The sequence below is a fragment of the Caloenas nicobarica genome, chromosome 1 (genome assembly GCF_036013445.1).
Source record: "Caloenas nicobarica isolate bCalNic1 chromosome 1, bCalNic1.hap1, whole genome shotgun sequence".
NCBI lineage: Eukaryota > Metazoa > Chordata > Aves > Columbiformes > Columbidae > Caloenas > Caloenas nicobarica.
The window spans coordinates 206387983-206405857 of NC_088245.1; the positions used below are offsets into that span (position 1 = coordinate 206387983).

The 17875-nt window shown below is 41.1% G+C and overlaps 1 protein-coding gene across 1 annotated transcript in view; it reads right to left on the reverse strand.

Moving 5' to 3' along the window:
* The window catches only part of TYR (tyrosinase), a 50664-nt gene that overhangs the window by 17158 nt on the left and 15631 nt on the right, over positions 1-17875 (reverse strand). Inside the window, exon 3 of the mRNA XM_065656005.1 lies at positions 12153-12300. Coding sequence (XP_065512077.1) covers positions 12153-12300 — 148 coding nt within the window. The remainder of the gene's footprint in view (positions 1-12152; positions 12301-17875) is intronic.

Consider the following 17875-nt stretch of genomic DNA (forward strand, 5'->3'; position numbering starts at 1 on the left):
GGGAGACCAGGAGTTCCAGGGCCAGTTAATGGTCTTAGGCCAGTTACTAGTGAATCCAGACTGTGAATATATATATATATGTGTGTGTGTGTGTGTGTACTTCCCCATAATAGGCTTTCATCCTGGTCAGCCAAAGAGGGCAAGAGGATGAGGTTGTTGATGCTGTTGGAATTTGTGTGGGTGCTGCATTTTTTGTGTCAATCTGTGTAGCCAGTCAACCCCATGTGCATATATTCATACACATATATATAACTATTATGTTTATGTGTGCCTACTGGGAACACCTGCTCAGCTTCCCTACTGGTTAAACCTGAGACCTTGGAGCTGTGGTAGCCATACCTCTGTTGTGCTACCAGATTTGGCAACATCTAACACTTTAAAAACAGACTTGCACAAAACAGACAAATAAAGATGCTTTAGCCCAGAGGAGCTGTTCCCTCATATAAGGTTGTGCTCCTTATTTTTTTCTTGGAGTATATAATTTCTTGAGATTCTGTGATCACTTAGGGCTAGACATGAGGAAGAAATTTTTTACAATGAAGGTGGCGAAACCCTGGCCCAGGTTGCCCAGATTGGTGGTGCATGCCCCATCCCTGGAGACATCCCAGGCCAGGCTGGACGGGGCTCTGAGCAACCTGAGCTGGTGCAGATGTCCCTGCTCATGGCGGAGGGGTCGGACTAGATGAGCTTTGAAGATCCTTTCCAACCCAAACCATTCTATGATTCTGTGTATATCAATTATATGTCTCTGAAGCATGAATATTCTTTTTCAGGAAAGGTCTGGCCTACATTGTTGTTTTCCTCTACTTCACCTTCTGAACAAAAAGGTTGTTTTTGTGGACCCCAGTGGACTAGACCATCTGCAACACTGAGGGACAATGTGCAGATGACCTGAAGTCCCTTACTTTTCCAGCCAGATTGACGTTGGCTGCAAGCTGCCCCCTAAAGAACCGTTTTCTGGATGAGGCATAATAATGTGCACCATGCTGACACCTTCCCATCCATTACAAAGTACCACCAGAGCTGGAGAGGCATGTGGTGCCTGAGGATCTTGGCACAGCTCTTCTTCACCATCCCACTACAAGCATCTGTACTTCCTTCCATCTCCTTTGTTCTCATTTATGGTACTGCTCAAACTGGGTGCTTAGAAACTGTCAGATAAAGGAAACAAAAGGGAAGGAGACAGTAAAGGTATAGTCCTACACAACCAATCCCATCTAAGAGACAACCAATGCCACTTTCTTTGCCCATGTCTCACTTTGTTGAAAGCTTCAAGGTTACTGCAGCTGATGAAGTTATTTTTAATATTCCTTCTACCAATGTGATTTAGAGCAGTTTCCCCCCATGTCTTTAAAATGCCCTAAACACCTGTGTAGAATTAGGGGAAGAGAAAGGGTCTTCAGCCTTTCCAGCTGAAACCCTTCCTCTTTATGTCAAAAAATTTAAACATCTGTAGCCGTTTGGAGAAGGCACAGTTGGATCTTTCATTGCTGCTCAGCATGCTCACTTGGGTGCAGAGGGCTACACAGCTTCCAGTCATTGCTCCAGTAATCATGTACTGCTCCAAGTGTTTCTCCTCTAGAAAAAAAATGGCATCAGCTTCTCCACCCTCCATTGTGAGAAAAAGCTGCTGAGGCACCAGGGTCCTGCAGAGGATTCAGACATAACAATCCTGAGCAGAGATCACTGCGGGTGGTGTAGGACCAAGTGCTGCTCTTAGAGAGAGCTGCTGAAGTCCTGGATTTCTATTCTCCCTTTGCTATGCTGATTTCTGTGAGTCACACAGCAAAATGCCTAACTCTTCCCAGAAAATCCATATAGCTGCTTGCAGTTTCAAACCCTTTGAGTGTAAGTCTGGGACATGGCTCTTGTACCGTGAAGTGCAACCTGCTGGGCAGCCCTGTAACTCACTTTCCCAGTCAATGAACCTCACAGAAATATTCTCGTTTTCTGCCTTCTTGGAAAATTAGGTAGGATGAACAAACAAGTGCTGAGCCCAGCTTATGTTTGCTCAGTTGCTGATGGATTACAACATAAAGAGCTTTATTCCTACTGGAGAAGGAGATAATGGATAAGCTGAGCATGACACATTGCTCACGACACTAAAGGGAGGAGCCGAGTGTTGGAAATTTTGTAGGAATCTGTGCAGAGGAATGTGAATATTCTCTAGTGTAGGACTGGGTAGTGCCTCATGGTAACGCAGCTATTGACAAAGCAAGCCAAGTCCCATGGAATCTTATTCTGCATCTCTGCTGGAAAGAAATGATGAGTTTATGTGAGGCTTCACTGGGCTGAGATTCAGTCAGATATCTGACCTAAACTCTTCACTTTTCTTAGTCAAGTTAGCCCCTGTTTTACACCAATCAAACCTGGCAATGCTTCTACCTACGTGCAGGGAAGAAATTCTTGTTCCGTAAAATGGTTGTCATCATGTGTATTGTTTCACCACTTGCTGTCAAACCATGGAACTTTTTGGCTAGAAATATTTATTTAGATTTAGGTCTTCATTGCTGTCCAACACTGCAAGAGCCAAGATATAGATGAGACATGATGGTGTGGCCTGTGTGCTTTGTAAATAAGCAAATGCAAAGGCAGTGTTGCATGGATACAAAAAAAAGTTAACATTTGCTTGAGTGCATATCCTGTGTTAAATTTCTCAGGTTCATCTTCATCAGGGCTTGCAGCTAACAGGAAAACATCACTTGAAGTAAGAGATAACACAAACGCCAGCTGCTCCAAAGTTTAATAACTAGTTTCCCCTGAAGAGAAAGATAACCAGCAGATTAAAATGGGCTGCTGTGGAGGTAGCTGGACTGATTCTCTGTAACCCACTCCTGTGCTCTGTAATTCAATTCTTTTGAGACTGAGAAATTGTCATTATTGAGGTTCACAAGGGCATGTAATATATAAATCACATCTATGGTAGCAAAGTGATAATTTCTTTTGATGAATAGAAGGTGGCTACATGTGGGTGAGAAAAGTACCATGTTTTCCTGCGATTTGTTACGATTTGGACAATTACAGCAGCTATTACTGCAGAAGTGCTGCAGGAAGGAAATTCAATGCTATGCTAGCTGTCTGCATCAGGGCTTGTCTTGATCGCTGTGTCACAGAGAGAGCTTTCTCCTCCTCCAGCGTTAAGAGAATAGGTGAAGACTAACTATGCAGGTTTTGCCAAGTTTCAGGGCAAAGTAACCTTTCCTTTTAAAAGCCACTAATCGCTTGCATAATATGCAGTGTACGAAGTGATCCATTTTAATAACTGTGTTGGCTGAACTAAAATCTTGCAGTAAGAGTGATATGAAACATACACTTTAAATGGGACTATTTGAACTGAACCTCCTATACTATTGATTTTTAAGAGCAGAATGGGTCATTACAAACATCTAGCCTGAAAAATGACATGGCAGGTGAGATTTCCAACTACAGTATTTCACATATAACCCAGAAGAGGTCTGTTTAACCTTCCTCTTGCCATTCCCCTAAAGCAAGATGGATCAGCAGCATTATAGGTTTTATATATGCTTAATCAACAAAAAGAACATTTCTCTCCAAAGCCTATTCCTTGTCCTTATTTCTCTCTGTCTCTGATTCTGTATGGTCTATCTGTGCATTGCTAGAGAACTTATTTAAGAGTGTGGGTTACTTCAGGTGCAGCTGCAACCTCAAGTGTACTATGTAGAGAGACAGCCCCTGTCTGTCCAATAGGCAAAGCAGGCAGGTCTTCTGGAGGAGGGTTCCTTTAAACCAATACTCCTTTGCTTTTGCTTCTGGCCACCACTATAGCCATGATACAGGTTAGATGGACCTTGGTGTAACCTTCTAGGGCTGTTCCTGCATTTCTTCGGTTGGTATGCAATTGCAGTAGAAGGAACTGCCCACCCTTGCTGACATAGATGCTGGGAATCCAGCTTCAGTATGTGCAGGTATTATTTGCCTTTCAGCCCCAGACATGGGGGTATCAGAGGAAAGATACTGGGGAGCTGTGTTTCTCAGCAACACCCCAACCTTCCCACTTACACTCTATTTTCCATGGATATATTTATGTGGTATTTTGCAGTAGATGTGAACTCACTCTACCCACATACTGAGCCCACTTTGAGTGAGTCATCTCCATCAAACAAGCTGAGTAGCTCTGGTTAACATGCTACTAAGCCTGAGAGGTTAAATGGGGAAGGTTAGCAGCTCCGGTTCAGTGCCAACTGAGGGCTTGTGACAACAGAGGGAGTGTGTGTTCTCCTGCACATTTGTGTCCATCCCCAAGGAGAAAAAAAATTAAGACAAATTCTTCCCTGTTTAATTTCTAAAAATTTCCATGCTTGAATTTCCCATCCCTTCAGTGCTGATCTGCTCTGTATCTCATACTGTGTGCCAATCAATCTTGTGACCAAAGTCACTCTTGGCCCACCCTCCTATGAAATGCTTTGCTGGAGAGCAGCTTTCTTTCTCTGATGTTCCTCCTGATGAAACAGAGTTGGTTTCTGTGATATGGTAGCCTCCAGCACAGCAGTTGCTGGTAACGAGGTGATTTTATTAAGCATCAGAGAAGGCTGAGAGCTAGGCTGCCTTGCTGCTGTGCCACAGAGACTGCTGGTGGGACATAGCTGTGGATGCTGATCAGAGATCTCTTCCAGGTAGGAGCCGTGTAATACTCATAAGGAAGGAAGAAGAGGACTGATAGGCAACTGCCACCCAGGATGCAAGGCAAAAATGTAATTAACTCCCCCAAGAGCTTTGGAGGTGGACTGACAGTTTTCTCAGACTTGGTCTTACTATATACACAAGTAATGGGTTATACACACATTACATGTATTGTGGGTGTTTGTGTTTATAGTGTTTTCTGAACATGGATTTAAATGAACCCTCTGTGCTACCTATTGTGCAGAGATAAAAAGAAGTATTTTGGTAGTTTCATCCAATCAAAAGACAAAAAGGTGCCTCAGCAGAGCTGTTTGCAGCTGAGCTGGTCACTGGTCAATGAGTCTTTGACTATAGTCTCTACTGACTAGAAGTGGGGCTCAAAAAGAGATGCCTGCACTTTTGCTGGGGAAGAACACAGCTTAACCAATGCTGAAGGTGTGTTTACTCACAGGGAGAAAACAGCAGTTTTGCCAGCTATGGCTCTGATGCAGGCCTGCATGTTAACAGGTAGTTAAACTGTGAGCAAGTCATCAGCTCCAGTGCTGGTGCCCTCACTTGCCCAGTTGCCAGGGGACAAAGGATCTCTCTCATACAGGAGGGCCAAGGTAATCTCCTATGCAGTGATCCTCACTACTCATAGCCCTACAGATAAAATGTCTTATAGGGGCTTCTTTGGATACTGTGCTACTCCTCCACAATGATCACATTTAAGTTCTCCAGCTGTCCTTGGCTTCCTTCTGCCTTCCCTGTCTGCTTCTGAAGTGGTTGGCTTTTTCCCCTCTTCATCCACCTTGCATGCATACAGACTTTTTAACAGTGCCTGTTACGATTGGACAAGGGATAATGGTTTTAAACTAAAAGAGGGAAGAATCAGGCTAGACATGAGGAAGAAATTTTTTACACTGAGGGTGGTGAAACCCTGGCCCAGGTTGCCCAGAGAGGTGGTAGATGCCCCATCCCTGGAGACATCCCAGGCCAGGCTGGACGGGGCTCTGAGCAACCTGAGCTGGGTGAAGATGCCCCTGCTCATGGCAGGGTTTGGACTAGGTGAGATTTGAAGGTCCCTTCTAACCCAAATTATTCTGTGATTCTAAGATTCTGATATGTGTACAGTCCCACTGAAACCAAACAGCTCCCACTGATATCGTCCTACCACTCCCATTTCTGCCACACCATTAATGTGGTTCTTTTTTCTTTTTGGTGCAGTAGAATTTTTATAATCCAGATGTTTAACTGCAAAACACAACCTAAAGGTTATGGACGTGTATCCCAAGTAAGAAATTATTGTAACATCCACCAGCTTCCACAAGATTTCACTCAGCTGCCAGATATCAAAAGATAATTAACAAAATGTGAAAACTTTCAGCAGGCAAAGTAGTATTTGGGAGCACTAGGGATCGTCCTGCTACACACCATCATCTCAGTTCTGTTCTGGAAGTGCTGCAAAACACCCATAGGTCAGGAGCAAATCCGTGGGTCTTTGCTCATAGAAGCTGTACTTGCTTACCCCTGGGCATAGCAGTAGCCCAGTGATGTTATGGTTTCACTGAGCTGATGGACTTTAATCATGTTTCACCTCCATACCAAAGACAATTTATGGTGATGACTTCACCTCATGCACTACCTTTATATAGGCAGTTGGGAGGGTACAGTGCTGGGTATAGACTGTAAGATCCTGAGCTGACACCATGAAGAAGGACTGTAAGTTTATTGTTACTGCAGAAAGAGGTATAATGCTACTGGCAGCCTCCTGACCTGCCTTTGTCTAACAGGTTTCATGTGGCTCCAAGCCATATTTTATTCAGCTTCAGAAAAATGTGACTTTTAGCCTGCATCATCATTTTTTGCAAAGATACCTCAGAAAGCAGTAAGACTCTTATTGTGCCCATATCAAGGAATAAAATTAATCATACGCTTCATGTTTATGCAGTGATTTCTCCATTTTCACATTGCTTTATTATTAGCTAATATGTCATTGTATTACAATATCCATCTCAGCTGTGCTTAAGTCACTTATTTTGGTGTCTTTAAGTTTCCGTGTACCAAATGGGGATAATACCTCCTTGGTCTCATGCTATGTCTGTGTTGCCTCCCACTGGAGAGAGTTCAGGGTAAGGAATGGCTCTTATTTCATGTATTAAACAAGTCTGGAAACCTAGTGTTGCCTTACAAGAATTTCTAATGATTCTTTTTGAATGCTTTCACTCCAAATGTTCCAAATTCTTGAAGCAAATAGTTTTGAACTGCTAAAAAAAGTTCTTGTTATCTGTCAACATTTCAAAACAAGAGAACAACTTGGTTTTTCTCGTGCCATTTTTGGGTTTAAAAAACCTGAGATGACATTTACGAGTAAGTGTTCTGTTTGAAAATCAGAGTAAAAATAAGAAGCTTTTATTTTGACATCTCCTGGGAGTGAAAATCAAATTTCCTCTTGTTAAAGTATTTTCCAAGAAAATAACTTTTAACATAATGCTTTTTTATTTTTTTTTTCTTGAGTGGAAGGAGAAGGGACTGTCATGAAGGTGAGTATATTGAGTCCACAGGGACTGAAGCGTCCACAATGTTGGTGTAGGGAATGGGGTGTTGCTGGCATGAAAATCAGGATGTGTAGATTTTGGGCTGTAATATATTTTTGAACAAATTACCGCATACATGCTTTTCAGTTTGGCACTTTACTGATAAACAATACAATAACGAACATTTTATTGTTAGATCCTCAGATAAGCCAGAGTCTGGCATTTCCTAAAGTTCCCAGCTCCAGCCTACTGCTAAAGCAAAAGGGGTCATTTTAGCAGCCTGCAGAGGAGTCTATGGCAGCTGATGTTGCTGAACAGCACGGAGATGTTTGCCTTGATCAGACAGAATTAGTGACATTTTCACGGAGGTCTGAAGATGATGCATAGGGCAGTTTCTCCTGCACCTGCTTGGAAGCGTGCATGCATGTATGTGGCTGTAAATGAGAGTGTCTCCATTCCTTATGCGACCTTGTGCTTGACTTGGATTACTTATGGCAGAGTGTGTGTGCACACACACAAATACGCACACAGCCCCCAAAAAACTTTTGTGGTTTTGATGCAAGATATTAGTCCTGTGTGACAGCAAGCAAAAGAGTAACTGAAGCAACAAGATCAGCATAGGGATGTCCAACAGTCCCTTGTCATTACCATTTCATATAATTATAAATGAAGAAATCGCTATCTCCTATTGCTCACGTTGCTTTGATACCCGAGAGTTGTAATCAGAAGCTAAGAATTTGTCAGACATTGCACAGGCCATGGCAATTAGACAGTCCCTTAACGGCAGAGCTTATAATTTACACATAGGACAAGGACCAACAGATGGATACAAACAGATGTGAGGAGGACTAGGCAACCATGCAGTGGGACCGCAGCAGTCCACCCACTAAGCAAAGGTTTCGGCTTACCAACGTCTGAGCTTTTTTGCAAGTGTCATGTCTAAGAGAAGTACAGTGATTGAATCTATGGATGTGTAGGGTGAACAAATCCCAACAAGGAGGATTACGGAGAGACCCGTCTGAATGCCAAACAGATGTACGACAGATACTAATATCACAAACTTATTGGAGGGGTGAGTGAATTACTTAGCAATGAATAGGGGGTGATTTGGAGTTGGGCAGTGGAGAGTCTTGAAAATAGAGACCAGCAGTTCATCTGAAGTGACAGAGGGCAAAGAAATGGTAGAAGGGTATGAACAGAGAGGAACACCTGGGCAGAGCATTAGGTTAATGCAATGATGGTTGCAGCAGTATTCTGAGCTGTGTGGTTACTCAGGAAAGCTGGAGAAAAAGGTCCTGTAGTAGTGGAACCACTAGAACTGACAATCTGGGTCTAGCTGTACAACCAGTCTAACAAGACTGGACTCTAGAGATGCAAGAGACTGGAAGCCTACACCTTGTTGTGTTTCTCTAGAAAATCAGTTCTAAATTGCTTGTAAAATCAGGGCCTTTGAAAGTCATCCATATTATTTAATAAACTCTCTCCATTACCGCAGAACTCACAAACAAGGTAAGACTAGTGTCCCTATTGCATTAGCTGATGTATAGGGATAAAGTATTACGAAGATCTTGAATGGCAACTTATTTTCCACATTGTTATTTAGTTTTTCTTGTGATTTACAAGGGGAACTGTTAGGATGGGATGTGGTAGGCAAGGAGAGGGGAGGTAGTGAACAAATGAGAAGAAAGATGAAAGAAATATTTAAAGGACAAGTGTGGGGAGAACAGAAGATACTATGTGGCTATAGGGATGGAGGGTCTGAAAAAGTCAACAGAGAGGAAAGAGTTCCTTTCCAGAGCAAATAAAACACCCTAGTGAGCTCAAGTGGGACTGTGGGTCCTTGCTTTCACTGCTTCTGCAGCTGCTCCTTCCAGCTTGAGTGGGTTGACTCCTCCCTTGTTATTCCCTTGTGCTGACTGTAGAGCATATCTGAATAGCAGAGATTTGCAATTAAGAGAAATGCTTCAGAGAGCTAAAAAAGCTGTCATTTTTGCTGAATGTATGTTTTGTTGCTTTGCCTTTTTTTTTTTTTTAGCTCTTCAATTAACAATTAATATTTTTCAGGGTGGTCAGCTGTTTTGCCAAACACTGAGGTTTGATCCCTACATCTTCTAGGTAGCAAACGAGAAGGCGAGGAGCCTGATTTATCATTCCTAAGAAAGCTGTTGCCTGGGTGCTTTCATACTTCTGCACTACCGAAAGAGAATATCCTAAAAAAAAAAAAAAAAAAAGGGGGAAAAGTTTGTAAGCAAATTCTTTGCTTTTCACCTGAGAAATATCAAATACACCTCTGCTCAGTCCATCCTTCCCTCATTTTGTGCATCAGGCCTGGGTAAGAAAGGCAGGGGAATAGCAGATGGGAGGCTGACTGTTGCTCAGTTTGGAAAGCAGCTCCTAACATTTGGCTCACACCTGTCAACAGACTCCATATACACTTGTTTATCCTCCTCTGTACCATATGTTTCTATGTAAAATGAGTTCCAATGATCTATTGCCTTACTTCTATCACTCCTATTATGGTCATAACTGAGCATTTCACAGTCGTTAATGCATTTACCCTGACAGCATCCCTGTTGTGTAGGCATCTAATATCACCCACTTTACAGGTGGGTTAGCTGAAGCTCAGATCAACAGCTCCTCAAAAGTCTTTCAGCACCTCTTGTTGAAATCAAGGGGAAGGAAACACATCTACAGGAGATGTGAGTTTGGGACAGCAAACTACATACTCAGTTTCACTCAAGGAGTTTGCAGTGGAGTCAGGAATCCCTCTTCTGGGTCCTACATGGATGCTTGAAATGTATCCACTCTTGATTTCTTGACACAGAGCTGATCCCTGCCTTTGCAACACCCAGCAAACCTATGTTTGGTGGTGTCCAGTCTTTTTACACCTTTTACCAGTAAATCCCCATCTCACAACTCTCGATGTCCTCACCAAGGCCTGGAAGAAATGCTCTCCTTGGCAGAATATTTAGTCAAAAAGTTAGTAAAAGGCCAATGGCCCAAGATAGTGACAGCAATCAGGTCAAAAGTGTTCTGCCCAAAAGAGAATGGTTGATAAGGTCCAAAAAAAGTGCTTCTGCGGCTGTGGAGACTGTTTCTCCCATTTACTCTGTTATTTGTATCCTTGCTTGCCTCTCAGAAAAGAACTTCTTCACAGCCCTTCAGATTTTAAGCCTATGTAGGAGAGGAACAGGGTTTTTTTAAAGGTACTGTATGTACCTATCAGTCACCTACTTATTAATTATAACTAAAAGCATGATTAATCTGTCATGGATAAGGCTGCTAAGTAACCCTAATCATGTTAATGCATTTCTGTCACTTATACAAAAGGCAGCATTATTATCAGTTTTTACATCCATGTGTACCAAAGCCCATATACACAGCAGCTGCAGAGCACTTGTAATATTCTTTCTGCCGCAGATGGGATGAGATTGCATCATGGATATCTGTTTTGCCCCCACAGTGCCTGTGCAGTGATTTTTTCCCGCAACACTAGTAGGTTTTAATGATGTTATCTTTTGCAATTAATTTTGCCTTCTAAAAGGGATAACAGCTACAGCTATGAAAAGTATTTCCAGGCGCTCATAATGCCTATGACTGAAATGTCTCTGTGGGAGGGGTCAGCATGGAGACCAAGGTGCTACTTAAGCCCTGCAATGAGTGGGAGCTAAGAGATGCGTGGGTCGTATACAAATGTGAGTGTCTAAGCAAAACGATTCTTTTGATATTGCAGAGCATAATGCTTTCTCTTCTGTGTTCTTTTTCTCTGAATTTTCAAATGATCCATTTTTTAATAGCATAGATGTTGGAAAGTTAATTTCCAGGTGCCAAACTCAAAATTTGTAACCACACCTGAAATCCTTGTACATCCATCCTGTCAAGCAGTCAGTGGGTTGAGATGCTAAATCGCAGCTAAGGTACATTGTCCAACTTTCAAAATGTTCTGAAAAAAGGCTTTTCACAGAGAAGAATTACAAAACTGACACCTCCAGAATGCTAAATACAATAAAGAAAACATTTTGGTTTTCATCTCAATAAGCACCTTGCTGTGTACGGGCAGGTCTCAGTCAGTAGGTTTCTGAGTGTTTATGAAAAAGTTCTGGAAGTTTGTCAAGAGTGATAGTTCTTTTGTTCTAAGCATTGCAGTAACGAAGTCATGGTCAGTACATGTGGGAACATAGAGGAAGATGGGTAAGAAAATATAACTGCTCCAGAACAAGTGGTGTTTCTGTAATTTTACAGTCCTTTGCTTAGCTAACTTTTTTTATAGCTCTTTAGTCATCACAGTTTAGTGTAATGCACTTTACAGTAGATTGTTTGTAGCTGTTTGCATATATTATAGTGACACAGAAATTTTTAAGGTCACCATTAAATCTTGGTCATGCTGTTCTTAACATAACAATTTCACTCTTGTCTTGCAAAACTGTGTTCTACCCTTTCTTATTAATAAACATGATATCCTTCTGTTTGCTTTCCTTTCAGTCTGCACAGCTGTACTCTTCTCTTTCATCAAAAGACAGTCACAATTTTGTTTGTTACACTGAAATACAGATTTTTTGCTTCCTTATTTACGAATAACGCACTCAGATCTTCCTTATGGAATAGAAATTAAAACAGCACTGACATTTAGAATGTAAAGGAATTGCTCCAAATGATTATTGTCGTGTGAAAATGAGTCACACATTTTTGGTCCAAACTTCCTGACATGTACATCCATATATATTAATCATTATGACATCACTGAAGAACTATTTTTACCTTGGTAATAAAAGCTGAATGCATTTGTCAACTTCTCAAATTATATTTAATCCAGTGAGCATACAGACAGGTTAGGAAAGACACTTGTTCTCAAATAAGAGTAGAGCTCAATTGTACACATCTGAAAATGCTGTGCATGTAAAAACATCTAAAATATTTGTAGTTTTGAAATGTAGATGAAAAGCACACTGTAAAAACACAAAATAAATTAGGTTTACTAAGAAGAATTAAACTCACCTGTCAACAAATGCATGGTGTAGTACAAAGACAGGATCATTTGCAGAACCTTGTACTTGGGACATGGAGCCATTCATGTAGATGTGAAGTGCATTATGCAAACCGCTTTGAGATATGTTTGATATTGCAGTTCGTGGATCAGCAAAGCCTGTGTATTTAAGAGGAAATCACATGCTGATGTGACAATGCATTTCATTCTTTTTCCAGTAAGACCGAAGATCAAAGTACCTACTTTCACGTCATTTACGTTCAGCTTTTTAGACAAGGGCTTAGGAAAACACATAAAGGAGTGCTAATATATTTCAAAGGCATAGCAAAGATGAAATTAGAATAAGCTAAATTAAAACTCCTGCCATGTAGCTAATGCCGCATGTCAGCAAATGTACTGCTTAATTGCTTTATATTTTTAAATTTCTTTGTCCATTGTGTCTGGCTGTTAAAAGGCAACGTAATCCCTGCAAACATTTATGTGCGTACATTTACTCATGTTAAGAAAATTTATTCACTTTATTTTCATTTTTGATTTCTGTATTTATACGCTCCTAAGATAAAACAGGCTATTATATCTCATTATATAATCAGTCACGTTATATTGTTTGTCACTATAGAACACACTATTTTATTGATAGGAGCCAACACAATACAAGCCGTAATCTTTACAAAAAGATTTGGTAAATAATCAATAATCTTTCACAGTCAGACTTGCAGGATGAGAGTCTGTGGATTTCTGTTATATTAGAGGGCACTTAAAATATGGGCTTTGAGAAGAGGTCACAAAAGCCAGCCTCAAAATAGGAAATACTGGAAGATGAATCTCTCCGTTAGTTTTTATTTTGGTAGCCTGTCCATACCTCAGCTCTGATGCTGGTAGCCCTTCTCAGTCTACTGACAACAAAGCTTACTCCTGACTTGTAAGGACTCCTAATAAAAGTCAGCTCAACCAGCTGATCCATCTCTGGGATTTTCCAGAAGAATAAAAGCAGAAAAATACGTTGTCCTCCCAGTCTATTTCTTAACCTAATGCTAGTTCTACTATTTAACCCACACTGCAAAACCTCTCTGCTCTCTCTCTTTGATTTGATTCCTGGAGATGTCTTGTTCTCACAGCTTCTGTAAGCTGTAGGATGGGGGAGGGATGAGGGAGCATAATTAAGACATATTAAAACATCTTTACAACTTAATAATAATAAAAAAAAAGGGCTGTGAACAATATGTTTGTTGTGCTGATCCTCAGTGTTTTCCCAATATCATTTCAGTTTATCAGGTGTGCAAGATGGAGAAAATTCTTAGCCCTTCTCTTTGGGAAATGCCTCACACATTTTGAAAACTTGCTTTATTTATTTATTTGGATCAAGAACTAGCATTTGAAGAAGGATTAGCAATATACTTTTAAAGTGAATCTCCCAACAGTCTTTCTGCTTCATGCTGTGAGTCACATCACAGGACAATTTCTGACTTTGCAAGCTGAATTCCTTTTGGAGGAAATCTAAAACGTACCAACCATCAGTGGGTATTCAGTTCACAGGACTGAACCGGAGCTAATGTGAAAGAAGCCCTTCCATGTCAAAACCCACATGCATAACATGAAAGTCAGGTCTTCAGCACCAACTGTTTTGCTCTTTGGATTTGCTCCTCTTTGAGTCACACAAAGTATTAATTGAGATGTGGCTAGAGATGCCTTATGAGTATAGTCATGCTTTGTGAACTTGGAAACTTGAGTTTTAGACCCCTCTGAGACTCTGATCTTCTGTGTGAAATGATTGCACTTTGTCACTCTAAATTCCCTCATTGGGCTTTGCCTTTTCTGTTACTTCAAACAAGGGAAAAGCATCTGGCATAAAACCACTGATAATTATAATAAGGATCAAATCATAGCTGTGGCATCTAGGAACCAATACAACATAATAGCCATCCATCTTTCTAATTGTAATAGTATGGCAAAAAATTTTGAGAAATTAAAGGAAAGTCAGAGTAGAAAACATAATCGGTACAGTTGGAGAAGGCAGAGCTGGCTTATGATGAAAATTGTAAGACTTCAAGGTGGAGTGAGTCTGGATTTAGGAGAGAAAGAGGAACATGTTAATGCCTACGGATAACTTCAGATTTTCAGTACATCAGATGTAGACCAGGATTATTGAAGATGCTGCATGGTGACATAAACAGCAATGAGTTCTCAAAGGGAAAATCTTGCCCACTGAAATTTGCCTAATTGTGAATGCTGTATTACCTAGCTGTCAATCAGGAGAGCAGAGTAAAATATTAACTATGAAGAATGATGTACATTGACAGTCTGGCCAGAACTCACAGGAACAGATGGCAAAAATTTTGGCCTTCTTTGCTGATGGCCATAGCACGTGATCATTGAGATTAGTTGATGTAGCAATAATAGGAAATTTCTGTGAATATTAAATGGAAAAGATCTATCTGTATATAATTTTGAATAAACTCTTTCAGTTATATTCAGCAGCATTATAAGCATGTTTAAGGGAAGATAAACTTTATGCAGAATCTAGGCAGATGTTTTATATCAGACTTTGGATGCTTCTTAACATTTCTTAATGGACTGCAAACACTTGATCTAATCATTCAATGAAAAAATATGCAAAGTACTCATTTTGGCTCTGGACAACTTTTCATGGAACATCTGAACACAAGCAATTTATCTTAATAATCAAAAGCACTGTAACTGGGACAGCTTTAGCAAGCCCACCCTCCAGTTCCCAGTTAACTGGGGTGCATTCAGTCAATGTCAAAGGTGACCTCATATTTAACCATGCACATGAGAAGTTCTAATATCTGATTTCTAGTTATGATAACTCCAAATAAATAGTAAAGTTAGCAGGAATAAAACCACAACGTGGCATCATTCTATTTTATTAGCCTGGGTCTTATTCTTTTCTCTCAGACTTTAAAAAATACTTTAGTACAATCAGCTATTCAGGATGACATACTGTGAAAAGGAGTAGAGCCAAGCAAAAAGAATATGTGAAAACATGAGGAGTTTTGCAGAGTACAGGAAATTTTGGTGAGGTGACTGCAGCATTTACATCACCTCTACAGTAAATGTGAGGCTAGAGATCTACAAGTGCAGAGAGCTGAAATAAGAGCTCTCCACCTCTAGAAAGGGGAACTCCATTTCCTCCACCTGCCTTCCCCACGCTGTGCCTTCCTCTCCCAAGCATTAAGTGCCCCTCATCAATCCTTCTGTGAACTGATTTAAACTAACCTGGAGTGTGGGATGTCATTTTTTTTCCCAGGCTACTGAGATACAGTACATCATGTAAGGTTACGATGAAAACCAGTGGTGGTACCAAAAAAGGAGGGAGAGCGCCTGGCTGTTTGATGGAGGAGGTTACATAGAGAAGCAGAACTGTCCCTGATGGCAGTGAGCTGTTAAATTGTTGGGCCTACATAGGAAGCTGTAGCTATTAGACTTCCTTTTAAACCCTCATTTAATTACTGTGCATTAGAAATAGCCATCAGGGCATACATCACTGAAGCGAATGGAAGTTCTACCAGTGATTTCAAGAAGAGAAAAATCACATTTTCAAGAGATTGTAAACCTGAGTCTGCTTCTGCTCAGAGCACTGCAAATCAGCAACAGTAATTCAGTGGATTTGAAGTAGCTTCACTGGAGCCAAGCCAAATTAAATCAGATAGGTATTTAGCCTGAAGTTTTCTACAGGAGGAGCTGAAGATACCTCTCAAAATTAAGGCTGCTTGACAGTTTTTAGGATTATAATAGGGTATTGAATTATATTAACTGTGAATTTTACAATCTAATAAAGAGGACCACAGAAGCCCATGTACAATCACTCAAGTGCAAAGCTTTATATTTTGAAAGCAGGTAGTGTTTTCCTCAGTTGCTCATTTGCCACTGACTAAGAGCTGTGAGTACGGTGAGTGCAGGGATGCAGGGAGTGCTGAGCTCAGAGAGCATTAGCAGCCTCCAGTGCTACAGGAATGGAGGAACCACCTCAACAAGCCTATCTCCTCTGGTTGTTTTAGTGGCTTGCTTGACATCTGTGGCACCCCTAACATCACTGACATATTCATAATAGTTTTGCAGGTGTTGCTTTTTTTTTTTTAACTGAAAAACTGTATTACAAAATAAATTTTAATTTTGTACAACTTTACAGACCAGTGGTTAAGACAGCAGGGACTTTCAAGGTCAAATTCTGCTTTGTATGTTGTGTGTTGAGGGGATCGAGTGCACCTTTAATAAGTTTGCAGACAACACCAAGTTGGATGGAAGTGTTGGTTTGCTCAAGGGTAGGAAGGCTCTACAGAGGGACCTGGACCAGCTGGATCATTGGGCTGAGGCCACTTGTATGAGATTCAACAGGCCAAGTGCCAGGTCCTGCACTTGGGTCACAACAACCCCAGGCAGCGCTACAGGCTGGGGAAGAGTGGCTGGAAAGTGCCTGGAGGACAAGGATCCGGGGGGTGTTGATTGACAGCAGCTGAACATGAGCCGGTATGTGCCCAGGTGGCCAAGAAGACCAACAGCATCCTTGTATCAGAAGGCTTGTATCAGACATAATGTGGTCAGCAGGACCAGGGCAGTGATCATCCCACTGTACTCAGCACTGGTGAGGCCACACCTTGAAGCCTGTATTCAGTTTTGGGCTCCTCACTACAAGAAAGACATTGAGGTGCTGGAGCGAGTTCAGAGAAGGGCAACAAAGCTAGAGAAGGGTCTGGAGCACAAGTGTGATGAGGAGCAGCAGAGGGAACTGGGGCTGTTTAGCCTGACGAAAAGGAGCCTGAGGGGAGACCTTATTGTTGTCTGCAACTACCTGAAAGGAGGTTTTAGTGAGGTGGGGATTCGTCTCTTTTCCCAAGTGACAAGAGGAAATGGTCTGAAGTTGCATCAGAGGAAGGCTAGATTCAGTATGTGGAAAAATTTCTTCACGGAAAGGGTTGTCAATCATGAGAACAGGCTGCCCAGGGCAGTGGTGGAGTCACCATCTCTGGAGGTTTTGAAAAGACATGTAGATGTGGTTCTTAGAGACACGGTTTAGTGGTGGACTTGGCACGGTTACGTTAACACTTGGACTTGACAATCATAAAGGTCTTTTCCAACTAAAATTATTCTATAATCCTATGTCTGAGTCCAACTGGCTGATAAACTTAGTCCCACTCTCCCTGAGGATGATTTTTTCTTTAATAAGGATTTCATGTTTCAGAGAAAGTCAGGTCAGATAGAAGTATTTACTTTAAAATAAGAAGGAAGATACAGATATAAGAATTTTAAAGCCATATCCTTGCTGGTCTTTGAAGTTAGTGATGTTATTCTGACTTATGTTTGTGGAGTTTTTTTGCCACTGGCAATCTCACAATAAGTTTTTCAGGGTTCAATCTTTCATATTTTATCAAGCTATATTATCACTGTAATCTCTTTAGAATGAGGTAGCTGCAAGATCTGCAGAATTCGGCCTAGGGGGCTGTAGTAAATGACCATTTGTGACTATCTAATTTAGACCATGTCACTATCTAGTTTTTTTCTTAAAATGACTCTTGCAGAGCTTCACTGTGGTCTGGGCTGAACAGTTTTTCTAGTTCTCTGATAATGACCCTCTGCAGCTTGACAGTCCTTTCTCAGTGTGCAGAGGTTGAGAGTTTGAGCAGATTGAGAAATATTGGCTGTGGGCTAAAACTTTTTTAATTAGAATTTTTCTGTTGGCAAACTTCATTTTGAGAAATCATTTTTCGCTAGCTAT